The sequence below is a fragment of the Myotis daubentonii genome, chromosome 4 (assembly GCF_963259705.1).
Source record: "Myotis daubentonii chromosome 4, mMyoDau2.1, whole genome shotgun sequence".
Classification (NCBI taxonomy): domain Eukaryota; kingdom Metazoa; phylum Chordata; class Mammalia; order Chiroptera; family Vespertilionidae; genus Myotis; species Myotis daubentonii.
The window spans coordinates 35,802,221-35,829,344 of NC_081843.1; the positions used below are offsets into that span (position 1 = coordinate 35,802,221).

The window sequence follows — 27,124 nt, forward strand, 5'->3', positions numbered from 1 at the left end:
CCCATCTCACAGACCCTCCTTCCACCATGATTGAAATCCACATCTCAAAACAAATAATTTTATCTCTTCCTTTTTCAGGACAACTCAAACTAAGTGACTTTGAAGGCAGCTTCTGGAACAAAATCTGGGGGAAAGGGAGAAAGCCTGTGTTAGAGGCTGCCTCCGCTCCCGGTTCTGGGCGGTGGGTTTGGTTCTCACCTGTGTCTGCCAGCCCGTCTCTGTTCTGGCTCAGCATTTTCTCCCTAAGGGATGGTGGGGAACAGGGTCAGTGCCCACCCCCATGTTCACTCACCCCCCCAGCTGCCTGTCCTCATCCTCTCTCCCAGCACTCACCTCCTCCTCCTCTTGGAAACACATTCTCTGGCCACGGCCAGCACTATGACCACCACAGGCACCAGCATTCCCAGCAGGATGGCCGCAAAGTTGGACACTTCTGGAATGGGTCAGGAAGCGGTGGAGGGGGAGACACTTGCTTTTGGTCTTTGGTTGTCATCCTGAGGGTCCTGCATCCCCCTAAATCCCTGGTTGTGACTGCTAACTCCTCCAGGGGGCTGTTGCCCCAGGGGCTCCAAGTCCTTAGTGCCACTCCCTCCCCCAGGAACTCTTTCCGTTTCTGGGCACATAACTCCCATGTGCCTTTTAGGGGGGGGGGTGTTCATCCAGATAGTCCCTGGAGTCCAGGGCAGCATTTCCACCAGCACTTCTCAAAGAAGAATCCTAGAATCACTTCCATCGGTCACCTGGGAGCTTGTTAAAATGCAGATTTCTGGGCCCACTCCAGACCTACTAAATCTGAGTCTCTGGGGGTGAGTCTCGGAATAAATGTGTTAAACAAGCCAACCCTCCCAGCCCTGCCCCCTCCTGCCCCCTTCCCAATCTTAAGTTGGACAAAGTTGAAGAATCACTGGCCCAGAGGCTCAAGGGAATTGTAGTTTTGGAGGGGAAAACAGCAAAAGGCCTTGGAGAGGCCTGGAGTGACACCGGAGGGGAAGTAACAGTGGGGATGAGGCATATAGACCCCAGAGGAGAGCTGGGGTTCAGAGAGGTTCCCCAGTGACTCAGATTCTTTGAGAACCCCGTCTTGTTAATCTCTATGGATCATATTATAATATCATATTTTCTATAATATAGATTATATTAATACTATATGACCTATCTGTTACATGTCTGTAATATCTATTAGATGTGAACATTATATACATGGAATAGTGGCAGTTGCGGGTGGGGCAGGGACCGTGAGGATCCAGGGCGAGAGATGAAACTCTTACCTGGCTTTTCGGGGAGCGGCAGGTCCCGAAGCTCCGTGCAGAGGTCTCCTCCATAGCCAAGTCCACACGCACAGGTGAAGTGGGCGCCCTGCTCCTGACAGTGCCCGTCATTCTGACAGGGGTTCCGCAGACACGGGCTTTCTACAAGGATGAAGGGGGTTGCGGGGGGAGGTTCTGGGAGGACACCCACAGTCCAGGAGAGGGAAGAAAGCAGCAGCTTCCATTCCTGTCTCTGTGCTCACTAGCCCTGGCTCTAGGGAAATTGTTCACCTCGGAAGTCCTTGTTTTTTTAACCTGTAAAATGGGACGATCGTGTTGCTACCAAGTGCTGAGTGAGGCCTAAAGGAGATCATGGAAAGCTGGTGCTAAGTGCTTGGCAGATGGCAGATGCTCAGGACACATCAGGTCCTTGCCTTTTGCCCCTCTTGACAAAGGAAGGGGCTAAGCGAGAAGGAGCAGAACTAAATGGCACAAACTTGCTGGCACTGATGGGGGGGAGTCCCATCAGTCCTCAGGCCGGGGATGCCTGAGGTATGGAGGCAGCTGAGAGCCAAGGGTGGTCTAGGCTCACCTCGGAAGCAGCCACGAGTGCGGTTCCCCAGGGTGCAGATTTCCCCCTCGCTGCAGCTGAGGGGCTCACACAGCAGGCGCTCTGAGCTGACGCAGGTGCAGCGCTGAGAGCAATCCTCAGTCACAAAGCTGTCACCCCGCTGGAGAGGGAAGAAGGGCTGGGAGGAGACGGCCGTAGCTTCCTGCCTCCACACCTCCACCCCCCAGGGCCTCCCACACCCCCCTGACCTGGTGATAGATGCCATTGTTGGTGCAACCACAGAGGGCCAGGGGGAGGCTCTGGGCGCCACTGTAGACGTAGCCTGGGAGGCTGGCACAGCCTTCCACACAGGGGCCCTCACAGTCCCTGGGAGCCGCCAGGTTGGCACAAGAGGCAGGGCAGGGTGTCATACAGCTCTGGTAGATGGTATTGGCTGGGCACGCCAAGGCTGAAGGGACAGAGTCACAATCAGAGAGTGGCCAGCTGGGGTCGGCCCAACAGGTGTGGGGAGTGTGGGACTGGAGGGGGAACGAGGTCTCCAAAAATTGAGCGTTGTTCCAACTCGGCCAAGAAGGTATAGGCAGGGAAGCCAGAGAGCGGCCGGCTCTGAGTGTCTCCTTGTGACATTAAAGCACATGAAGGAAATGGCGGAGAAAAGGTGGGCATTGGTGAGAAGGAGCAAGATTGGTGACAGGTGGGGCTGAAGCTTCCCTGGCAGAGGCAGAGACGGCTTAGGTTGGGAGGACGCTGGCATGGTGAGTGTTGAGTGATGGGGCACCCGTTGGGGAAGCCCCAGGTAGGAGCAATGGTGGAGGCACAGAGCTGAACAGAAGTAGAAATGGCTGAGGGGTCAGGTCAGTGCCTCACCACAGTGAGTGTGGTCCCGCCAGCTGGCCAAGGTGGCACCTGCCTCCTGGCAGATGATGGCGTAGGCGCCGAGAACCTGGCAGCGCAGCTCCACCTGCTCTTCAGGGTCCCGGGTGGCACACAGATCAGACAGACAGTGCCTACGGGAGTCGCGGGGACAGTGAAGGCTGTCAGAGAGGGGGAGGGAGAGAGGGGGAAGGGGCAATAATACCCGGCCCTGCAGAATAAGCCTGGAAGCCCCAGTAGAAAGACATCAGGCAGTGTGTGTGTGTGTGTGTGTGTGTGTGTGTGTGTGTGTGTGTGTGTGTGTAGGGGGCGGGTCACAAGGTATGGCGGCCACAGAGAAGTGAGCCAAACAGGGACAGACAGAGATAGGCAGCAGGACCCAGAGAAAGGCAATTCCCAGTGTCCTGGGCTCCTGACTCACTCCTGGAAGGGCTCCGGGGCCACAGTCTGGTGACAGGCGGCAAAGGGGCCCTGGGGGTCCACCAGCACCCTGCAGGCCTGGGTGCTGTTGATGAGCTCCAGCTGCTCCGGGCTGCATTCTGACACATGGAAGCCTGCCTTCTCGTCTCCCTCCTCCTCCTCCTCTTGGATGGACCTGGGGCAGAGACAGCCAAGGGCCAGGGGCGCACAGAAGCCCATGAATTTAGGAAGAACTGAGGGGAGGGCATAGGCACAGCTGCCCCTCCACCCCCAGGATTAGGAGAATCAGGCAATGTGTCCGGGCACTCGCCTGCGGGTTTCCTCCGCTGCTGAGACGATGGAGTGAGCGGGGTGTGGACAGATATTGGGCTGTTGCTCATGCCCAGGAGCCTGGGCTCCCTGCCCCGAGCCCCGACCCTCTCACCTTGAGAAGCGGGGGAGGCCGCCCTTGGTCTTCACCTCCCAACTGTTGCCGAAATGGTTGAGGTTCTGGGTGAGGGCACCGTTGGGCAGCATAAATTCATTGTCCTGATTCTTGTCAAAGTTCCCGCACAGGCCACACACAAGCCCCTCGTACGTGCTGGGCAGGGAGATCACTGCAGAAGGAAGGGGCATCCAAGACTCCCACCTCTGTGCTTTCCCACCCTCCTGGGGCCTCCATTGGAGCTCAGGGCCCCACTCCCAGGCAGGGGTCCTCTCTCACCATGCTGGGTCCCCGGCCGCCTCCGCTGCCATCCCAGAACCGTCCCTGTCCCAGCCTCAGGTACCTGCATTGTTCTTCCCATCAAAGCTGACAGTGAACTCAAAATCAGTGATCAGATACAGCCGATGGCTCCGAATGGTAACCTGCAGTTGCTGGTTGGGGTTGAAGGGGGTGTCCATCTTCTGGTCGTTGACCTGGAGAGGGGAGACAGGAGCCAGGGGAGCCCTGACTCAACCTGCCCCTCCGCAGCTCTGGCTCTGCCCCTCCTGGCACAGCTCAGTGCCTCTCTGCGGCATTGTTCCATGGAATGAGACACGCCAGTGGGCTTCGCTGTCTGTGTGTCAAAGGCCTCCCAGAGTTCTGCTGCCTCTGCAGCCCCAGCCCCTTTCTTGCAAAAACATTAGCAGAGTGGATGGCCCTGGTAGTTCCTCGGGCAGCTCCACCTTCTCATTGCAGGCTTTCTCTCTCTCTCTCATCCCGTCTCTCTCCAGCCTTTTGCTTAATCACATGCCGTCCACTGCCTCTCCCCATGACATGAGGATGACACTAACTCCGAGTTCTATAATCAGGCAGCCGCCGTCAGAAACTTCCCAGGGAACAGAGTCCCGGCGTCACCTGCTCCAGGTGGCCCCCCACGACCCCGGTGGCCTCCCCAGAACCTCCCGGCCTGGCCCGCCTCTCACCACAAGCTGCAGGTCAGCCTGGAGCTGGACTGTGTAGCCGTAGACTACCACAATGACTTCCTGCAGGAAGATCTGGCTGAGGGGCGTTTGCATTTTGTTGCGTCCCTCCACGACCAGGGGCACCACATTCCTGGGGAGCGTGTCCACGGTCTTGACCAGAACGTAGGTCATGCGGCCCTGGAAGTGGTAGCTAACACCGTCAAATGTGCGGTAATGGGGGTCTCCGAAAATTGAGCAACGTTCCAACTCTGCCAAGAAGGGCCAACACTGAGAAGGCATCCTGCCCAGATATAACGGCCCCCAGAATCCTGCCCTGGTCTCTTGCCCCCACCCCCACTCTTAGCCCTGAGCCCCCTTGATACTTAAGCTGAAACTTGCCCCTCTCTCAGTCCCATTAAAAACCCGAGAGCATCTCGTCCAGTTCCCTCCTTTTGCTCTTAAAGGAGTGAATCCCATGGAGGGTCATGCCTTGCAGGGAGCCACAGAGAACCCAGGCCCACCCCATGCCTGAGCTTGGCTTTCCCTCTGCAGGGCTTTGCAGCCACTCTCCACCTCCTATATGCCTCCCTTACTTGGGGGGGCGCATGTGCTGCTGCCGTTGGAGTTGGTCTGGCAGTGAGAGCCAGAGGAGCAGGCGAAGGGCTGGCACTGAATGGTTCCTGCTCTGCAGGTACAGTTCTGGGTGCAGCCACTGGAGAGCCAGGTTGTCCCTGTCTGTGGAAGCCATAGGAAGAGCAAGGGAATGAGGCGGGAAGGTCAGTTCTCCTTCCTTCACCCCTTCAGCCCAAGCCCACAGTCTAAATAGCTTAATTGGTGCAGGCGAGAGGCAGTTTTGGAGCCATCCACACTTATGTCGCTGTACCACCCCCTAGAGCAGCCGTGGGCAAACTACGGCCCACGGGCCGGATTCGGCCAGTTTGAAATGAATAAAACTAAAAAAAAAAAAAAAAAGACCGTACCCTTTTATGTGATGATGTTTACTTTGAATTTATATTAGTTCACACAAACACTCCATCCATGCTTTTGTTCCGGCCCTCCGGTCCAGTTTAAGAACCCATTGTGGCCCTCGAGTCAAAAAGTTTGCCCACCCCTGCCCTAGAGGCATTGTGCTTGGTGTCTTACATACGTTGTTCAGGAGTTAACTACTGGACCCATATTACAGATAAGGAAACTGAGGTAACACGGTCCCCTGAGTGGTACCATTAGGATGCAAACCAAGGCCATGCTCCTCCAATACACTGTGCTGTATCCCAAGTTTTGAATTCCTCAGATCTGAACCACACACCCCCCAGCCCAGGCCTGGCTGGAGACCGCCCTGCCCTGTTGCCCCAGGTCGGGCCAGCCATGCAGACACGGCACCCAGGCTGAGAGAGGCTGAGGAAAGGAGAGAGTACCATCCTCAAGGTGTGTTGTCCCCACCCCAACCCCCTTCCCCACTCACGGGGAGGGAACGGCCCTGGGCATCCCTGCAGCCGCACTGCGTTCTGGGCACACACTGTTGCTCATTGAGCACATAGCCAGGCTGGCAAATGCAGCCCTCCTCGCAGGTGGAGGGAACGTGGGTGTCATCACACTGGCCTTCCAGGTCCCAGCAGGAACGTGAGCAGGAGGGAACGCAGGGCGTGTAGGTGCTGTGGGTGGGGCACTCCAGAGCTGGGGGGAACCAAGGGGAGAGGTAAAGGCTTGGTGATCGTGGGCTATGTGCCAGGGCCCCAGGGAAGGAAGGAAAAAGAATGGCTCCCCCAATTCAGCTTGGGAGACAAAAGATTGGAAACAACTGGAAAGTCCATTAATAGGAAACTAGTTAAATAAGTGATGATAAATGGGTTATGATATAATAATGGCACATTACCCAGCTGCAAGACAAAATGGGACGTGGCTACCTGACATGGAAGAGAATCTCTGATATAGCAGCATCGCCAAGTTAGATTGCCAAGTGAAAAAACGTGCAAAAACTGGGTCTCAAAGGCTATTTGTGAGAAAATAAGGAAAGTAAATTTGTATGTTTGTATGGGCAGAAAGACCTTGGGGAAAATACTGAGGTGCTGATAAGAGCAGGCTAGGCACTCCACCCATGGGGTCAGGGTGGGAGGGAGACTTCACTAGGACTCTTAATACTTTTGAAGTTTTTGAACCATATGAATGCATCGCATACTAACAACACTTGAATCACTGTTTTAAATTTTAAAAGTTTCAGGAATTAGATAGTAGTGATGGTTGTAGAACCTCGTGGACATTCAAAAAGCCAGTGGACTGTACACTTTAAAAGGAGTGGAGCCTGGCCAGCGTTGCTCAGTGGTTGAGCATGGACCTATGAATCGGGAGGTCACGGGTTCGATTCCCGGTCAGAGCACATGCCCGGGTTGCAGGCTCCACCCCCAATGTCCAGCGTGCAGAAGGCAGCCGATCAATGATTTTCTCTCGTCATTGATGTTTCTAGCTCTCTCTCCCTCTCCCTTCCTCTCTAAAATCAATAAAAATATATTTTAAGAAAAGGAGTGAATATTACGGTACGTGACTAATCTCTTCTTTAAAATGTTAAAGAAAAGAGCTCCAGAAGGACGCCTAGAAGTCTGCCAGGAGGGGAGAAGAACTTCCTAGGTGCAAGGAGCAGTGTGTAGTGTGTATAAAGGCAGGGAGGGTGCGGGAAAGCAGGGCTGTGTGGGGACTGCGGTCACTGGGTGCAGGTGATGGCAGACGCCAGGACGGGGGTGCGCGAGGAGAGGCTGGGGCAGTGTGCAGGACACCATACATCTCAGGCGGGAGCTTGGACTAATATCGCAGACAACAGCCATGCAGGGGAGTAACATGACCACATGTCCTTTGGAAAGACAGTGTTAGTGACATAGATGAGAAACAGCATGCTGTCCTGGGGGGAGGGGCCTGGGCTAAGAGGTTATTGTCAACAGTACTCTCAGAGACAGTGAGGTCAGAAGTGGGTCGGAAGTAATTGGAAAGGAGGACAGCTGTAAGGGCTCCACAGATAGAAACAGGGTTTGGGAACTATTTGGGGTAACCATAGGGGACACTCACGGCAGAAACTGCTGTTTCTCCAGATTGGGGGCTTGAGCCCCTGGGCCTGGCAGGCGGCCCCAAAGGCTTGCAGAGCGTCGCAGAGGGCATGGCTTAGGCTTCTTAACTCACAGAGGCTGTGCATACAGTCCAGCAGAAAGGGCGTGAGGGCCACCTGGGCCGCACACTTGGTCCAAGCCGGGGTCTGAAAGGCCACTTTGCAGTGCTTCATGGCTCTCATTAGGTGAGATGGCTTACAGTTGGCAGTCCGAGTCTCCTGATATCCTGCTTTGGTCTTCATCTGCTCATCTATTTGGTCATCTTCTTGGCAACTGGGAAGGGGAAGGGGTCATCGTAGGGATAGCCACTGCCCCACCCCTGAAAAGTATCTGGTGCTCCCAAATGACCCTGAAGACACCTCCTGTTTTCACTGGGAAGCTGGTTTGAGCTCTGGCCACCTTCCATGCAGGCTCGGTTCGCGCCCATGTTTTGAAGCCAAGAAAAGAAAACTTGCATGTTTCTCCAAATAGGCCCCCAGAACCCAGAAGCCACCCCCAGTCAAATCACACGCGTGAAGGAAGGGCTCCGCGCCCTCTACCCCAGGTGTGCCACATTATCTAGAATCCCAACTCCTGTTCCTATGGAAAGGCAGAACGATATTGGGGACAATTACTTTGGGCTGGCCTCCTTGTCTTGCCAACTATGCACAAAGTCAATGTCATTCTGGGCTAGTTCGTCATTGGGCATCATTATTTCATCCTCTTCCTCATCATTGAAGTTTCCGCATATGCCACAGACCTGGGTGAGCAGAGGGGAGTCTCAGCCTGCAGGGTCGGGGCAGGAAGGCACTTCTCATTTGGTACCCCTTTTTCCACGCTAAAGAGAAAGGAGCACTTGCCATCCCTCTCCTGTTCTGGGCAGGGCCATCTTGGGTCGAGGGCCCCACCCCTGGTGGGGGTGCTGACTCCCCTAGGGCAAGAGCCAGGTGTTTTCCTCACCTTTCCATAATAGGCTCTAGGGATTTCAATCTCTAAGAACCCATTGCCATCAAACTTGACTACCAGCCCAATGTAAAGCCTGAGCACAGTGTAGGTGCCGCTGGCAGAGATGCTGACGCCCCGGACCCGGTTGTTCGAGGGAAGGGTGACCCGTTTGCCATTGATCTGCAGAGGAGAGCAGGGCGCGCGAGTAGCAAGAAGGACCAGAGAGCCCTCTCCCCAGAGCTTGCTTCCTTTGTCCCTGCCTGTGTCGCCCAGCTCACCAGCACATGATGGTCCTTTTGTAGGGTGATCAGGGAATCAAAGATGCTAATATTGAGCTGGCGGAGGTAGAAAGCAGGGGACTGGCCTTCCCTCTCCTCATTTTCGCCACTGATCTTGAAGAAGGGCAGGTCCGTGGTGAAGTGACATGTTTTCACCAGGACATAAGCACAGGTGCCCCTGATGGCATGATAATGGCCATCAAAGCTCACATAGTAGGACTTGTCTGCGATCCGGCACACTCCCATACCTGCAGGGGAGAGGTGGCTGAGGAGTGCCCAGCCTCAATCAAGAACAGGCTTTCTCCTCACCTTCAAGGAAAGGATGTGAAGGCAAGGGGCCTCCAAAGGGAAGGAAGACAAAATAAAAGAATCAGGAAACAAGGGCTAGGCTGGTGTGAGGCTTAGGGGTAGGACGGGTATTATTCTGCCAGGAAGAGACTTCGAATGTCCCATCTAAGTCCACATCCGCTATGGGAGAACCATGAGTGACTTCAAGGAGTCCTTCCCAGCAGACAGTGCAGTGGTCATCTTTCCCCACCAGAAGCTCTGTACAGCAGGGCCACAAACTGGAGTGCTACCGACGGCAGCGAGGAGAGTGTAAGGGGAAATTGGGGAGAGCTTGTCTTGGTGGCCGGGGGCTCCTCTTGCATGCTCAGTGGCCTCATACCTGAACTCCGGCAGCGTATCAGCCCGTGCAGGGCCCAGCACAGCTGTCCAGGCATGCAGGAGGTGTCGAGGCAGGAGATGTTGTGGGTGGAGCAGGAGCAGAGCCTGGAGCAGGTTGTGTCCGTGTACCAGCTCTCCCCAACCTGTGGGATGTGGGCATGCGGCAGAAACTTGGAAGCCAGAGACAGACTGACCCCACACACCCCGAGAGCTCCCTGTGAGGCTGGCTTCACACAGTGTTTCCCTCCATCGCAACCCTCTCTCAGCCTTTTGGCTCTGGACTTACTCCTCAGCCCCGCGTACTGGCCCGCCTTACTCCTTCTGCCCCCAAAGTCGCAGAGCTCGGAAGGGCAGGGCACGCCTTTTGTCTGGCCTCTCACCGGTTGGTAGGAGCCCCGGGGGTCGGTGCAGCCGCACTCGTTGAAGGGCACACAGGAGGCTCCACTCAGGACATGGCCTTTCTGGCACTCGCAGCCCTCGGCACAGGGCAGTGCTGCCGGGCAGTCTTTTGGGGTGCTCAGGGTGCGGCAGGTGGCTGGGCAAGGGTTGGCACAGGGGCTGTAGCTGCTGCCAGAGGGGCACTTCAGAGCTAAGAAGAAACCAGTGTTAGGAAGGGCTGCGTGATCTCCACCTCCCTGCCCGTGGGACATCAGTGATTCCTGGGAATGTGTGTTAGACCAGTGGGCAAATGAAATGGGGTCAATCCAGGTAATGGAATATGATTCAGCCTTAAAAAGAAGGGAATTCTGGCACCTACTACAACAGGGATGGACCTTGAGTACATTATGCTAAGTGAAACAAGCCAGTCACAAAAAGACAAATACTTGAGGTCCCTAGAGCGGTCAAATTCATAGAGACAGAGAAGAAAATGCTGGGTGCCCGGGGTTAGGGAGGGTGGGGTGGGGATGGGGCGTTAGTGCTTAATGGGGACAGAGTTTCAGTTTGGGAAGATGAAAAAGTTCCAGAGATGAATGGAGTTGATGGTTGCATAACAGTGTGAATGTACTTAATGTTATAGAACTGGACACTTAAAAATCTTTAAAATGGGAAATTTTACAGTATGTATATTTTACACGCAATTTAAAAAAAAAAAAATGAGTTCCTGGGAAAGACAGGAAGAGAGGAAACAGAGCTGGCCTAAGTAAGAGGGAAAGATGCAGTAACCAAGTGAGGGTGGAACTTTTGGGTGAGGTGAGAATCGGGTGGAGGAGGCTCCCGGTGCAGTAGAGGATGAGGGCTGGGCTTGGGGAGACTGGAGAGTGGAGAACAGAGGAGGTCCCCTGTGGGCGCTGAGGACCAGGCTGTGAAGGGAAGATCAGAGGAACAGAACGTAGGGAAAGGAGGAGAGGACAAGGCTGGGGTGGGGAGGACTCCTCCAGGCCGCAGGTCACTTACGGCAGAAGGTGCTGTTCCGCCAGACAGGGGGCTGGCCGGCCTGTGCACACTGGGATGCATAGGCCTGCAGGGAGCGGCACAGGGTCAGGGCATCACCCTTGGTCCCACACTGGCCATGCACACAACTGGCAAAGCTGGATTCTGGGGGTACCGCCTTGTGGCACTGGGAGAAGGGGCCTGGAGGAGGAAACCATAGTGTGTGAGAGAAGAGCAGAAACCTGGGAAGCTGCTTGGGGCAAATTCAACATCCATTTTCATCAAAACCTGTATTTACTGAGAACCTACTTCCTGAGACGTAAAAGCAGCTTATCCTTCAGGCTCCCAAGAAGGTACACACTACCTCTGCACACTTCCTCCTGACCTTCCGTCTATTTCATGTCTCTCTTCCTGCCTCCCTGACCAGCTCCCTCCTCTTTCTCTGGCCTTGGGGGAGGTAAAAAGAGCCAGCAGGGGATGAGGCTTACCCAGAGGGTTGATTAAGACATTACAGTTCTTATTCCAGGTGTCTGCCACTTCATTCTCCTGGCATCTGGGAGGTTTGCCACCCGCAGAGAAGCAGCTAACCCAAAAAAAGGGAGGAAAGATAGGAATTTAGGGTTGGGGGAACCTTCCCCAAAACTGAAAAGTAGAGAGAAAAACAGGGACATGAATAAGAACAGGAGAAGAGAACCAAGTTGTGCCCTCAAGTAGGAAGGTCAGAAGATACAGAAGGAAGGAAGCTTCCTTCTCAGTATAGACTGCCCAAGGTTCTCCAAAGAGACAGATCAGTGAGCACAGGAGGCAGGGGGCGGGAGGTACGAACACCTTCCATCAAATCCGGTGTCGGAGAGACTGGGGGCACCGAGGACACCCGCAGGCTGCCTGCTGCGGCTCTTCCCCGGGTGCATCGCCCCTCTCTTCCCAGCTCACCCAGATTCAGAGTATTCATTTGACTTCCAGGCCGCCCCCAGTTCGATGGAGTTGTCTGCAGGCTTTCCATCTGGTTTCAGATTGTCATCTGAGCTGTTGCCGTTGTAGTTTCCTGGAGGAGGGAGCAGTTAACAGAGGCCACAGACGAATCCTGCAAGCAGACCCAGCCCCAGGACCACCACTCTCCTTCCCCCATGAGGCTCCTTCGCTCTGCACTCCACAGACTCAGGTTAACTTTCTCTTCACCTTGAGCTTCCCTTAACACCCCCCTCACGCCTAAAGCCCTCCACCCATGCAGCAGTGGACAAGCGCCTGGGACACGGAACTGAGTGTGTGGCTAAGCGATGAATAGGACAGGCTCCTTCCTGTTGTCCTGGCTTTGCCTGCAGGTGCCCAAGGAACTCACCGCACAGCCCGCAGAGCCGGCCAGCATAGGTGGAGGGCACTGTCACTTTGACCAGGTGGTTCCCATCATAGCGAACTTGAAGCCCCAAATCCGTGTAGAGGAAAATAAAAGAGCCACTGTGCCTAATGCCGACCCGACCTTGTGCAGGCCATACAGGCAGGGTCACCCGGCGACCATTCAGCTACAAAGGCAGGGAGGACGTGGTAAAGAAAGGCATTTGGAACAAGAATAACAACAGGACCAAGACGGGAGCAGGAGGGGGGCAGAGGGTGTGTCAGGACCTGGGGCTGGATCTGCTGTGGGGAACTCCTAGGGGCCCTGGAAGCCAGATAGGCAGGTCTGCAGGCAAGGAGGGTCAGAATAGAGGTTCTGAGCAGACTGGTCGGTGTGGAGCCCCGGGAGGTAGGCACGTACCACAACCTTGTAGCCTTTGATCAGTGAGATTCTGAGTTTGAAGACCTGTATGTGGACGGCGGTCACGTGGGAGACCTCCGCATTCCCACCTTGGAATTCATTGGTGGTGCTCACGACAAAGTAGTTGTCGAAGGACCTCGGCCAGCAAAGCTGGGTGAGGGTGTAGCTGCAGGTGCCCATGAAGTGGTGCAGGGCTCCATCGAATGTCAGGTAGTGGGGGTCTCCTGAGGCGGTGCAGGTGGCGGTCCCTGGGAAGGCCGAGATGGAGTTCAGAGGTGCACTAACCCTGAGGTTCCATCCTGGTCAGTCCGCATTGGGGTGGTCCCCATATCTCACTGGGTGGTCAGCTTGGCTTGGAGAGGTCAAGAACAGGGACTACCCCAACCTCGCTCTCTGGGTCCTTGAAGACACTGCTCGGTTCTGGGCAGCTGCCTTCCAGCCCCTGGATATGCTCCAGCTCTCTGGGGAGCCTGCTTTAGGGCAAGGTCATGCCCTTGCTTGAGGCTGCATAGGCAGCCCCTCTGCTCACCTTCCACCTGGCTGCTCACCTGTGGCATGGCAGCCATAAATGCCATCCTGCTGACTGCAGACCTCCTGAGCCTCGCACTTCCAGAGAACACAGCGGATTTTGCTGTTGCCCTCACAGATACAGAGCTGTCTGCAGTCTGGTGCAAACCAGTGCTGCCCTACCTGGAGAAAGACAGGAAGGAAGAAAAAGAGGTTATTCCCAGGTCTGACTATTCAGTGCTATTCAGTGCCCACTGCTATTCAGACCATTGGCCTGCTCATTGGCCTGCCCAAAGCTCCAGGATTAGTGGCAGAAGTCTGGCATTCACTCACCAATCCAATAATTCCATCATCTGCTTGTTCCTTCACTATTTCAACAGATATTTATGTCTGCAGGGTGCCAAGCATTAGGAATTTAGTAACCAACTGGATGGACGATGCCCTTGCCATAAGGCAACTCATACCCAGTGGGGGCAGTAAACAAATAAACTGATAGACCATGTACTCCAACACCATATGCAGCCAAAGAAGACAAGCAGGGCATCCAGTGAGAGTTTCCTGCCTTCAAAACAGACGGTAAGTGCTTGCTACAAGAGATTAGAGGGTGCTTTCTGACTTTGCCTTTCAAGAAGGCTTTAAGGAGGAGGCGGCATTTCAACAGGACCTCAAAGGAGGTGAAGAATTCCAACAGGCATAGGTGGCTGGAGGCAGAGCAGGGTGAAAGGAACTGAAAAGAAGGTGAAATTGAGAGGAAGGCAAGACATAGAGAGAGAGCGTTCAGTGAGCCTGGAACTGGGGCCCAGGGGAGGAGATCCAAGTGGACCTCAGATGGTAGATGGCTTTGACAGACATCAGTGTTATTTCCAGAACTTGGGGTGAATGAAGGACAGGCAAAGAAGGAAAAAGAGAAGCGATATAGATGAGGATTTGACTCCAATGCTGCCTCTGAGAAAAATGTGGAGACAGTGGCCTAGGAGGGAGCCGAAGTCTTTCAGCAGAGAAAGAAGGCTTGGTAGGAGAGAAGAGTGTTTGGAAAACGTGCAGGGAAGACACAGATGCAAGAAAATGACTCAGGGACATGGAGGCAGGGAAGGTGGGAGGGGAGAATAGCAGGGGTCTCGGGCTCGGCCGGGTAGTGTAAGCAGTAACTGACTCCATCCCTGTCTGCTTAAAAAGTGCTAGAGTTAAACAAGGGAAAAGGGCAAGGAGAACTGAGCCAGAATTTCCCTAATCCCAGCCCTGCAGGCCCTGCCACACCCCCTTCTCTCTTGCTGTCACTTCAGATGCCTGAGGAGGGCTTTCTGGCTTCATGGCTAAGAGGCCCAGCCCCAGAGACTCACCATGATGTAGTGGCCCATGGAGTCAAGGCACCCACATTGGGATCGGGGGATGCACTGGAGACCACTGAGGACGAAGCCAGGGTTGCACTCACAGCCCTCCACACATCGGTCCTGGCAGGACATGCCAGAGAACGTAGAGTGGCAGGTCTCAGGGCACTGCTTGGCACATATGGTGTACTTGCTGTTAGGTGGGCAGTCCAGAGCTGGTGGAAGGAAAAGCACAAGTGAGAAGGGTATGAGGCCAGCCGAGGACAAGAGAAAGAAGGTCCGTATCTAGTTCATAATACAGAGTTCAGAAGGCCCACAACTAGAGACTTCTGCCCATGTTGAGAAGAAGAGAGGAGCTGGGAGCAGCATGACTGAGGAGCTTAGTGTCTACCTTAAGCCTGGAAGAGAGACCTGCAGGGGACGACCAAGAGTCAGGTCTGTGGGAGCAGACTGATCCAAGAACCTCAAGAGTGTGCTATGTAGACAAAGCCAACATAAATGGTCAGGGTGGAAGGAGAGCTAGGGGACCACCATGTGGCCTCGAACAAGGGCATGGCCTTGCCCTAAAGCATCTCTCCAGAGAGCTGGGTCATAATCAGCAGGTGTGCAGCAGCCATGGTGCAACCTCCCAGCCACAAGTCTGTATTTTGTGTGTGCATCAGGCATCTACCCATAGGCATTGCTCTGCACAGCTCAGGCAGCTGGGAAGGCTTTCTGAGTTTCTAAGTGACTGATTTTCTCAGTGAATGTTTATGATTCTGCAGATTTCCCCATCCACATGTGGAAGTGAAGGGATTAAACCAGGTGCTCCCAAGCCTGTGCTAACAACACCCTTAGATGCTGGCCCTCTGCTTCCATGTGCCTGGAGGAAGCACTGCCCTTCCCCCCAACCCCCCGCGTCTCTGCACAACTCACAGCAGAACTGGGGTCCCCTCCAGGGCTTCACCATGTGGCCAGCATCCTGGCAGGCCTCAGTCAAGGCTGCCATATGGACACACAGCATCTGCTGCAGCCCCTGGTATTTGCACATGTCAAACATGCAGTTGTTGAAGAAGAAAGAGGCCATGAGGTGAGGCAGACATGTCCTGCAGAGAGAGGCCAGGTCAGAGGGACCAAGGGGCAGAGAGGGAAGACCTTCTTGTCTTGGAGGACCCCCAACCGCCCCCCCACACCCATCCTGCCCCCCTTCATACTCAAAAGCTCCATGGAAGACTATGATCCGTCCACAGAACTCTGGCCCCGATAGAGTGTTCTGCAAGGTTGAGTTGCAAGATGGGGGAGTTGCCTTGTTATGGCACCTAGAAGAGACCCCCCCACAAATGCCCTAAGAGCCAAAGTTTTCCTCCATTCAGCCCCTACCCCAGCAGTCTCCCGGTTCTCAGCAACCCCTAGTAGAGAACACTTGAACACCAAGCTCTAAAGATGGGAAACCTGGGCTGGACAAGCAAGAGGGGGCCTTTTCACAACTGTCTGAAGAACACTGGTGGTAGGGTGAGCATGTTGGTAATGAGTTCATGGACTTGGCTGGGAGAAAAGTGGGGGCGTGCCGAAGAAGAGGAGAAAAGGGGTGATGCCAGTCAGAGCGCTTGGTTCTTAAAGGGGGCAAAGGAGGCTGTTGAAAGAGATGGAGACGTTTTCACGCACTTCTTTTCCATATTGTCTTCTGCCGGCCAGCTGTTGCCCAGCTCCTCGTGTTGCTCTAGCATGTCATCAGGTATCTGATAGTTGTTGCTACGTGTGCTACTGTCGCTGTCATGGCTGCCACAGAAACGACAGAGCTTGCTAGAGTAGGTGCTGCGGGGGGCAGAGAGACACGGAAGCATTAATGGAAAGAAGAGGCCTTCATCATGTGAGGGATCATAGCAGAGTGGGATGCGTGCGCGTGTTGATAATGAGTTCATGGACTTGGCTGGGACAGAAGTGGGGGTGTGCAGAAGAAGAAAGAGGAGGAGAAGGGTGATTCCAGTCAGGGTGTTTGGTTCTTAAAAGGGATAAAGAAGCAGGAGGGCGGTGACAGAGATGGAGACGTCCTCACTCACTCCTCCTCTATATCCTCTATTGTCTGCCAGCTTATGCCCAGTTCCTCCTCATCTTGTGCTGGCCTGCCATCAGGCATCTTGTTGTCGTTGCTACTGTCGCCATCATAGTTGCCACAGAAACCACAGAGTTGGCCATAGTAGGTGCTGCGGGGGGGCAGGGTGAGGAGGAGGCGTTAATGGAAGGAAGGGGCCTTAGTTATCTGAGGGACCACAGCAAAGTGGGATGAGTGAGACGGGCAGGGAAGGAAGAGGTGCAGACTCAGATCAAGGGTTCCATGCCAAGTGCCAGACACCCAAGGACCTCACAGCCCTCACCCCCAAGCCATCTTTATAGTCTCCTTTCCTCCCATTCTTTTGCTCACATTTCATATTCCAGCCTAACAAATTCCTTTTTCTTTTTTTTCATTGATTCCAGAGAGAGGAAGGGAGAGGGGAGAGAGAGAGAAAAAATCAAGCAGGGGAGGGTTGGGGGGGGTGGGTAAGAGATCAACCGAAGGACTTGTATGCATGCATATGAGCATAACCAATGGACACAAGACACTGGGGGGTATGGGAGGCTAGGGGAGGGTCAAGGGGAGAAAAAAACGAGACATATATAATTCTCTTTGTAATACTTAAAGAATAAAACAATAAAAAAAATCAATGTGAGAGAGAAGCATCAATTGGTTGTCTCCTGCATGCACACACCCCGAACCTGAATATGTGCCCTGACCGGGAATCGAACCCGCAGCCCTTCGGTACATGAGATGACGCTCTAACTGAGCCACACCAGCCAGGTCCATAATAAACCTTTTGCCGGTCCCAAGACATTCCAGATTTTTCTTGCATTTGCTGATCACTATTCTATAAAGTCTTTCCTTCTCCTATGAGCCTTCTTTGAAGACTGAGATCAAGTGACCACTCTTCTGAAAGCTCCCACTGCCCATTAGTGACTTCTTCTAGTACTTCCCCAAAGCACTGTGAGTATATCCTGCTATTACCCACTGCCCGGAAACCGTTTCCTCCTGCCTCCTCATCCAAAGGGAGGCCTGCTGTTGAGCTAGACTGAGAATTAATGCCTGGAATGGAAAGTGCAGAGGACTGGAGGGTCCTGGGAGATGGAGGAGCGGAGCAGGGAGAAGTGGCAGCTGCCTCACCTGGGCACACTTATAAACAGCTGCTGGTCACCATCCCATCTTATCCGCAAACCAAATGCAGTCTGCAGCTCCACAAATCGCCCGCTTGAAACCAGAAAGATGCCTTTAGAAGGCATGGCTGGGAGGTTGACTTCCTGACCCTCAACCTGGAAAGAGGAGCCGAGAACAGAGACAGAGAGACAGCTCCGTGGGTCAGGAAGACCCCCGGAACTCTCCCACATCCCCCCTCACAGCACCCTAAAGACATCTTCACGGGGAGTGCTCTGGAGCCTGTGCCTCAGAGGGTCACAGTGATGGCGAACCTATGACACGCGAACTCATTTTTTTGGTTGATTTTTCTTTGTTAAATGGCATTTAAATATATAAAATAAATGTCAAAAATATAAGTCTGTGTTTTACTATGGTTGCAAATATCAAAAATTTTCTATATGTGACACGGAGTTAAGTTAGGGTTTTTCAAAATGCTGACACGCCGAGCTCAAAAGGTTCGCTCGCCATCACTGGCCTAGAAGCTGCAGGAATGGGCCAGGACAAGGCTGCGGCAGCCCCAGGGGCCCCAGCTGAGCTGCACAGAAAATGGACTCACCAGCGTGCGCCTGCCCCTGAGCAGGGTGACTGTGGTCTCAGGCAGCGTCACGTAGACTTTGCTCAGGCAAGACATGCCTTCCTGTGCTCCCTCCTCGTTCTTCCCCGCCACCCTGAAGAAGGGCTCTGGTTGGGGGGAGGAGGGGAAAGCACCCAGGAGCTCATTCAACAAGCATTTCTGAGCACCCCCGAGGGAGCGCCCCACACCTGGCACTGGGGCAACCCTACCTAACGAGTTGCCACAGAATTGGGCCAAGATGTAGGTGCATTTGCCCATGAAGCTAAAGTGCCTCCCGTCAAAGGTGAGATAATGAGGATCCCCATAGACAAAGCAGGTGGCAGAGCCTGTTGAGGGAAGAAAGGAGACCATGGGAAACAGGGTCACCATGCCAGGTTTCACAGCCACCTCACCCCCCCCCCCCACAAGTGGCTTCTCTTGTCAAGGGAGGGATTGGAACCCTGGTATCACAGCCACTCTGAAAGGCTGGCAGGTGGGGAAAGAAGAAGGGGCGGGTCTCACCATAGTTGTGACATCCATACTGGCCGTTCTTCTGCTGGCACACCTTGTTTTCCTTGCATTGAAAGGTCTGGCACTGTACCCGGCTGCCAGGCCAGCAGTGACATCGTTCTGTGCAGTTGGGGCTGAGCCACTCTGCCCCAGGCTGGGAGTAGGGGTCAGGGGTTACAACACTCTGTCACCCCATGCTATAACCCCCTCTCCTCCAGTGCACCCGCCCTAGCCTTTTCCTCTTCCCACCCCGACTAGGTATTCCTGCCCACCACAGCACATTTGCACTTGCTGTTCTCTCATCCTGGAGTGCTCTCCCTTCTCCCTCTTTTACATCATTCTTAGGCCTCAGCAGGTCAGTTCAAGGGACACTACTTTCTCAGGAAGACGCTCCAGACCTCCCTGACTAGGGGTCTGGCTCATAGCTCTGAGTACCTTTCCTTCCCAGGACTTACCACAATTGCACTTTTATATTTTCTTTTGGGATTGTTTGATTATAATCCCCCTGTGAGGCACCATGTCTATCTTCACTCGCTACTTAAGCCCCAACACATAGCACAGTGCCTGGCAGAGAGCTCTCATTCAGTAAATACCTGTTGAATGAAGATCCAATGTGTCCCAAAGGATCAGACAGTATTAGGAGAGCAAGGACCATGCCCTATTCATGGTGACCCCAGTGCCAGGAGGGTTCAAAGTACTCAACAAACATTCACTGAATGCATAAGTGACTATAGAATAAGTTAATGTATGTCTTCCTTGGCAGGGAAGAGATGCTTGATACTGACAGCCATCACAGATCTTTCCACCCAGGCTGCAGCTGAGGCTAATCCTAACACTGACACAGGGACACCCAGGAGACTGGTAAAGGGAGGTGGACTACGGAGGAAGTAGCCCCTGAAGAGACAATTAGGAACTCTGACAACCCGAAAGGGAGAACACTAGGCTCTGAGAAGAGGCACTGGACACTAATAAATAGCTGAAATGCACTGCTAATTAATAGGCTGCAAATGATAGCTACACACTGTTAAGAATAATAATAATTAACATGTATTAAGTAATTGGTCTGTGTCAGGATCTCACTTCATCTCACAACCATCTAATAAAGTAGAAAATCTTATCGTGCACATTTTATGGACATGGAAACAGACTTGGGGAGGCAAAGAACCTTGCCCGAGGTCATCCGGCCAAGTGCGGGAGCCAGGAGTCAAGCTCAGACTGGCCTGACTCTGGGGGGCTCTGTTCAACACAGTGGCCATTAGCCATGTGGCCACTGAGCTCTTGAAATGTAGCTGGTCCAAATTCAGATATACTGTAAGTGTAAAATATACACTGGGTTTTGTAGACTATTTGTATGAAAAAAAGGAATGTAAACAATATTATTAATAACTATTGGTCACATGTTGAAATCAGAATATTCGGGACTGAGGTGCTATTGGTATTGGTTTAACCTGTTTCCTTTTATGTTTTTGATGTGTTTATTAGGAAAGGTAAAATGGCGCGTGGCTTGAATGCTATCCCCTTTGGACAGTGCTGGCCCAGAACCTGTTCCCCTTGAGAGCCTCTGTTCCTGCCAAATGTTCCCCCAGGGTGGGCATCGACAAGGGGATATAAGAACACAACTCCTCTCTTTCGACCTATCCTATCAGGATTTGCAAGTTCCTTTGGAAGAGTCTGGAATACTGAACTCTGCCCTGAACATGGCAGAAGCTGTACTCAACATCCAGGGCTCTCTATATACTCAGGGACCCCAAACTTCCCTCATGATGGAAATGAGGGCCCTGTGTCACCTGGTGGTCTAGTGTCTAATGCATCAAGACTGCCAGTATGGAACAGAGAGTACAGAGATATCCAGACCGTTAGGCGCACTTAGCACAGAACCACGGGATAATGGAAGCATCTGCACAGCTTAGCATCATGCCCAGTCAAAGTGGGTTCTTAACAAATATTTATTATATGAACAGAGATGCCAATCAAAACCACAACCTGAATGAATGACTCCATCATTGTGTTACCAATGCTTGAGAGCTGACCCCTTTGGACTGTTCCATGGATCCAAATTCACCTCACCAGGGAAGCAGATGGAACCAGAACTCAGGTGTTCCACTCGCAATTCCCTTGGAGGACCTGGGCATCCCACTGGTCTTACCTTATAGTAATTATTGTTGTAGAAGCAGTTACAGGAAGAGGCATTGATGCAGTGGGAGTCATTAAACAAAAAGCCAGGATTGCAGACACAGCCGGGCTTGCAGGCGAGCTCACAGTTGGGCTTGGGGTTCTGGCAGGATGCTGGGCAGGCGCAGGGTTCGTGGTGGGCATTTGGGGGGCAGCTTGCTAAAGGGGAAACAGTTTCCATCAAGCAGACACTCTACAGCTTCCCTAGGGGAGACTTCCTGTCTCTCATCTACTCTCCTTCTTCTCTAAGAAGTAAGTCTATATTATTCAGCAAAAAAAAAAAAAAAAAAAAAAAAGAATGGAGTCCTGCAACAGGGATGAACCTTGAAAACATTATGCTCAGCCCAGCCAGCATGGCTCAGTGATTGAACATCAACCTATGAACCCGGAAGTCATGGTTCAATTCCCTGCCAGGACATATGCTTGGGCTGCAGGCTTGATCCCAGTGTGGGGCGTCCGCGACACAGCCGATCAATAATTCTCTCTCATCATTGATGTTTCTATTTCTCTCTCCCTCTCACTTCCTCTTTGAAGTCAATAAAAATATATTTTTAAAAAACACACAAATATTATTCTCAGTGAAAGAAACCAGTCATATATTATATGGTTCCATTTGTATGTAATGTCTAGAACGAGTAAATCCATAGAGATAGAAAGTAGATTAGTGGTTGCCAGGGGTTGGGGGATGAGGGGGAGTAGGGAGTGACTGCTAATGGGTATGGGGTTTCTTTTGAGGGTTATGAAAATATTCTGGAATTAGAAAGTGATAATGTTTGCACAATCTTGTGAATATACTAAAACACTGAATTGTATACTTTGTTTTTTTAATATATCTTTTTTATTAATTTCAGAGAGGAAAGGAGAGGAATATAGAGAGATAGGAACATCAACGATGAAAGTGAATCATTGATTGGCTGCCTCCTACACTACCCCCACTGGGAATTGAGCCCACAACCAGACATGAGTCCTTGACCAGAATCAAACCTGGAACCCCTCAGTTCTCAGGCCAACGCTCTATCCACTGAACCAAACCAGCCAGGACTGAATTGTATACTTTAAGAGAATGAATAGTAATAATAAGAATAAAGCCCTGCTTGATCCCCAAATGCCCCCCCACCTGTGCCCCGCTGTCCCTCGCTCTCAGTGTAGTCAGTCCTCATTATTTTTTCTAAAGTCCCTGTGTCTGATTCATCCTTCTCTAAGACTGTAGTTTTCTACTTGAAGACCCCCTTTCCCGAATGCTCTCTCCTAGTCATTGTCTCTTGCTTTTAGCTCTTTATCCAATGATCACCTACCTGGAGTAGGCCTAGGGGCTGTAGTGGTGGCCAGGGTCACAGTAGATATGGAGGTACTTGGAAGATGAAGAGGCAAAAAGAGTGTAGGCCTAGTGGGTGTAAGTGTGGTAGGAGTTGTGGGCCTTTCAGTGGGGAGGGTGGTTTTTTCAGTGGGGAGGGTGGGTTTTTCAGTGGGGAGGGTGGTTTTTTCAGTGGGGAGTGTGGTTTTTTCAGTGGGGAGGGTGGTTTTTTCAGTGGAGAGGGTGGGTTTTTCAGTGGAGAGGGTGGGTTTTTCAGTGGGGAGGGTGGTTTTTTCAGTGGGGAGGGTGGATTTTTCAGTGGAGAGGGTGGGTTTTTCAGTGGGGAGGGTGGTTTTTTCAGTGGAGAGGGTGGTTTTTTCAGTGGAGAGGGTGGGTTTTTCAGTGGGGAGTGTGGTTTTTTCAGTGGGGAGGGTGGGTTTTTCAGTGGGGAGTGTGGTTTTTTCAGTGGGGAGGGTGGGTTTTTCAGTGGGGAGTGTGGTTTTTTCAGTGGGGAGGGTGGTTTTTTCAGTGGGGAGGGTGGTTTTTTCAGTGGGGAGGGTGGGCTTTTCAGTGGGGAGTGTGGGCTTTTCAGTGGGGGCCATAGGTTTTTCTGTGGAGAGAGGGGTCGCAGAAGGGCCAGTAAGAGGAACTGGATATTTGGAAGGAAGCATTGTTGGCACAGATCCTGCAGAGAGAGAAAAAAAAATTCCTGGAGTTTAGTCAAAATCATACCACTACCCTCTTCACTCACATCTAATTGGAGTGGATGGGATCAAAAGGGTAGCATTCATATTCCTCCTTCTACTCCCAACCTAACCTTCACTCACTTAATAAACACTCAGCAACCACGGCTCCTAATATATGTCAGATGTTGTGCCAGATACAGAAAACACAAAATGAATAGGATATTGGTCCTCCCTCCAGGATCACTGTTCCTTAGGTGAGGTGTTCTGGACCCCACCACAGGTGAATGAAAGGAGGGAGGATTAGCTTTTTCTAAAAGGAGGCAGCTCCAAAAAGAACACCTCCATCTGGAGTCAGAATTGTGGGTCCCAATCTGGGTCCTGTGAGCCATGGAAGGCTTTCAAGCCGCTACCGTTCCGCTCCCCAGCGGCTGTTGCTGGCACAGATTACTTAACTGCCCAATCCTCTGTTCCCTCATCTGTAGACTGGGAACAACAGCGCCCGCATGTTGTAGCCTAGATTATGCGTGGGGAGCATCTAGCACAGTGCCTGTGCTCAGTAACTGGTAGTTCCTTGCATCCAGCTTCTGGAATTTTCCTTCCTTTGAGTTTGCTCCCCTCAAATTTCTAACATCAGCTTAGAGAGCTAATTCTGGACGGATCTGGGGTAGCCTCCAGGGTGACCAAACATTCCAGTTTGGCCAGGACTGATGTGCTCCCTGAGATGTAAGGCTGTCAATGCTAAGATAGGGACAGCCCGGGGCAAACTGGAATGGTTGGTCACCCAGGACAGCTATCACCACAGCTCTGTGTTAAAAGAGAACCTCTCTTTAGGTGTGGTTGCTTCAGGAATCAAAGGTACAGGGGATGAAGGTAGAGAGAAGCAAGTAGACTCTCTTTGCGAGAAACCAGGTCATGATTCCTAAGCTACTCCTGCCACCCTAGCCAGATGGTGAGGTGGGAAGAAAGGAGAGAAAGGGACTCACCCCTATTGCAGGAGCCACGGCGGATAGAGACAGAATCCAGAGAGATGTCCAGGAAAGCAGGGCTGCCCCTCACTCCTTCAAATATCAGCTGTGGGAGGGAGCAGGATGACCCACCCTGTGAGCCCCTTTGCCTCAGGCTCCCAGTTTCCTGATGGCCCAGCCTTCTCCACACCTCCTCATTGTCCCAGTCCCTTCTGGCCCCCCCCTCGCCCCCCCCTCCGCCCCTCCACCACACCTGATACCAAGATTCCCAATGGGTCCCCAGACTCTGCCCTTGGCCTCACCTGGGTGGGCAGGATATGCCCCTTGGGCACAGTGACAGTGGTGGGCATCCAGGAGGGGCTCTGAGTGTTAATGTGTTTCCAAAGCAGGTTGGGGTGCCTGTTCTTTGTGCCCGTGAGCAACAGCAGTTTGAGCTGGGCACCCCACGACAGCCCGAACATGTAGTAGGCGAAGTGCACACACAGAGGGCCTTGCTCCCATATGGGGGAGCTGAGCAGGCGGGCCACCCAGCCCTGGTGGGAGGTGCCGAAGTCCAGATGCAGGTAGCAGCCCTCTGAGGAGGCAGACACCAGGACAGTGAGGCCCTGCCACCCCCCTGGGCTGCTCCAACCCTTTCCCAGAGCCCAGATGCCCACTCCCAGCTCCTTCCATTGGTCCCTCCAGCCAGATCTGCCCGTGCCACCTCCCAGCTGCCTCCCTAAACCTTAGGCTTTCTCACGTCCATTGGGGTAACCCCCGGTGGGCCCAGTGCTGCCCATGATGGAGGGCCCACTGGCTCGAATCCAGTTCCCATAATTTGTGGGTATTTGAGTCCAGTCACAGAAGGGTTTGGAGTTGTCCTCAAAATCACACTGGGTGATAACGGCTAGGAAGAAAAGACCGTTGTGAGGCCACGAGTGGGGAGAGGACTAGCTGCTGAGCCGAACTAGGGGGGTCGGTGTTAGCAAGACTGCTAAGCTTAGAGAAGGCAGCCACCAAGATTAGGGTCCAGAGCAGAGATTTGGGAAAGAGAAGCTGAGAAATAAGTCACCGCTTAGGAGAAATTCAGGGCAGGGGTGGGTTGGGGTGGGGTGGGGAGGGCAGAATGCCTAGGTCTGGAGTCACACACTGAGGTCCAGGGGCCTGGATTCGGGGAACCAGACAGGCTTTGTCTGGGCAGCACACACTTTGTTGTTGTTGTTCATTTGAATGTGACTCTTGTGGGCAGGTCTTGTACTACTCACTGTTCCCTCCACCCTCTGTCATGTAAGGGCTGCCCTTCACACATTTACGTAATTGCCTGGCCTGGAGGGCACATGGGTGGCCACCCTGGAAGGGAGAGAAAGTCTGAGCAGTCCTGGTTTTCAACTCACAGTTGTCCCTAGAACTTTGGGCAACTGGCTTCTGGTCTGGAGGCGTCTCAGTCCTTGAGGTTGATTTGGAAAAAAGAAAAAAAGAAAAAGAAAAAATGTAATACTTGTCAATATCAAAGAATTATAAGCCTCAATAACTGTGAGTTCACCTTAAGTTCTCATCTCTCTCCAAAAAGGTATCTTCCCTGAGAGGTCCTCACATCCCTGCCAGTAGCCTCTATCCCTCTATGCGCTGGGGGTCAGGCATGGTGGAATCTTGGGTGAGGAGGAACCAGTTTATACCTGGGGAATCTCCTTCCTTTGGGTTGAGATCTTCTTGTCCTATCGCCCAGATTTCCCCACAAAGAAGGGACTGTATTGGGTCCTGTTTTGTTAGGTGTGTGGTGGGGGTGATATTGCCCCAGCGACATGCATCTGAACGTAGGACTCACCAAGGGACCGCCCCTCCTCTCCTTCCAAAGTCTACAGAGAAGTCCCTGCCCCTCCTCAGGTGGCGTGGGCCACATAAAATAGTCCTTGGTTTTAGTTGTCCAAGTTCCACTTGTTCAAATCCCCCCAAATGAGCTCTGGGACGCTGAGCCATGCATTTCATACTTCCTATTTGAAGTCTCTCCTATGTGCTGGGTCTGCTCTAGGTTTTGTCCATTTCCTGACGATTTGATGTCTCTCTTCTCCTCTGGGACAATTTTAAGTGGACCAACATTCGCATTAAGGGGGTGCCATTCTCAGACCTGTCACCCCAGCCTTATACCGCCTCCCCTTTCCTCATGTTTCAGCTCCATCCTGCTCCCACTGAGCTCTCGCACCTCTCAGTTCCCGGCTCTCAGGCTGTGGGGCCCCCCTTGTTTCCGTTCATCCTCTTTCAATCCCATGGGGTTCCCATTTTCCTCCCAGGGTTGTGCCCTTCATCACTAGTCTGCTTGCCCCTCTGACTTTGACCCTCACTATTCCTCAGAGCCAATCCCAAGCACGCCCTGAACCCAGCTTACCAGACAGAGGTGGGAATGTAGTCCTGGCTATAGGCAGCCCCCATCATTAGCACCAGGATCCAGACTGTTGAAGCCATGCGGGACTCGGAGTCAACTCTCAGGGGATAAGGGGAGGGAAGAGTAAGGGGCCCAGGCTACTTTAAATATTCCCGATCCTACTTGCTGGGCATCCTCCCAAGGATGCCATGAAAAGTGAACAATCAGAGAACTGGAAATAAAAACTATGATGGCTGAAATTTAAAATCCAAATAGAAGAGTTATAAATTGAAATTGAGAAAATAAAATGAGAGTGAAAGAAAAGGAAAGCAAGAGAGAAAGAAAAGAGACTTGGAAGGTCAGTCTCGGATGGCTAGCATCCACCAAAATAGTTCAAAAAAAAGATAAAGAAATTACTTCAGAAGAACTACATAAGATTTCCCAGAACAGAAACATGAGTCTCTTGATTTAAGAGAGTCTGGTATGATGAATGCAAAGAGACCCACGAAAGGCTTGTCATAAAATTTCAGAATATTGGGGTGAAGGGAAAATCCTGAACACTTTCAGACAGAAAAAAGCAGGTCACACACTAAGTATCAGGAATCAGCATGGCAACCATAGATTCTAAGAGTCAGCGGAACATTGTCTGCAGAATTCCAACAGAAAATAACTTAAAACCTGAAATTCTATAGCTGGCAACAATGGCAAAGACAACAAGAAGGTCAAGTAAAGTGAAGGCTGAAATCCTTATTGGCAAATAATTGAAAAGGACAAGTCATAGAAGATATATAAGCAGCCTGCAAGTATTGGAAAGTATTCTCTACTTCAATAGTAATAAAGAAAATGCTGAGCAAATTAAGTTGCCATATTGACAATAATTTAAAAGATTGAAAGGATCTTAGTGAGAATGTCAAAGGCATGAAAAAGGACCAGTCAGAAATTAGACATACACTAACTGAAATAAAGAATAATTTACATGGATTCAACAGTAGAGTAGAGGATTCTG

The 27,124-nt window shown here is 52.3% G+C and overlaps 1 protein-coding gene across 1 annotated transcript; it reads right to left on the reverse strand.

The window, feature by feature from the left end:
• Nucleotides 1–89: 89 nt before the first annotated feature.
• ZAN (zonadhesin) lies at nt 90–26,219 on the reverse strand. Its single transcript, XM_059691965.1, has 38 exons — nt 26,177–26,219; nt 25,154–25,216; nt 24,520–24,666; nt 24,083–24,354; nt 23,799–23,886; nt 22,131–22,739; nt 20,810–20,994; nt 18,676–18,817; nt 18,384–18,500; nt 18,157–18,281; nt 17,571–17,716; nt 16,435–16,578; nt 15,589–15,693; nt 15,311–15,480; nt 14,408–14,610; nt 13,109–13,250; nt 12,561–12,808; nt 12,147–12,327; nt 11,741–11,852; nt 11,296–11,390; nt 10,832–11,008; nt 9,817–10,025; nt 9,438–9,579; nt 8,771–9,018; nt 8,508–8,672; nt 8,183–8,307; nt 7,531–7,841; nt 5,939–6,150; nt 5,070–5,211; nt 4,498–4,745; nt 3,879–4,008; nt 3,536–3,707; nt 3,113–3,286; nt 2,686–2,825; nt 1,269–1,409; nt 334–430; nt 199–242; nt 90–124 (listed from the first exon to the last, which is right to left on the reverse strand). Exons 1-38 carry the CDS (start codon nt 26,217–26,219, stop codon nt 90–92), a joined length of 6,249 nt encoding a protein of 2,082 aa, XP_059547948.1.
• Nucleotides 26,220–27,124: the final 905 nt, after the last annotated feature.

Excerpts from the sequence above, each read along its gene's own strand:
- ZAN (XM_059691965.1), bottom strand. The coding sequence starts at position 26,219 with ATGGCTTCAACAGTCTGGATCCTGGTGCTAATGATGGGGGCTG. Across the intron at positions 25,217-26,176 it reads GGTGCTAATGATGGGGGCTG|CAACCTCAAGGACTGAGACG; the intron begins CCTATAGCCAGG and ends TTTTTTCCAAAT. Across the intron at positions 18,282-18,383 it reads ATTCTGTGGCAACTCGTTAG|AGCCCTTCTTCAGGGTGGCG; the intron begins GTAGGGTTGCCC and ends CCCCCCAACCAG.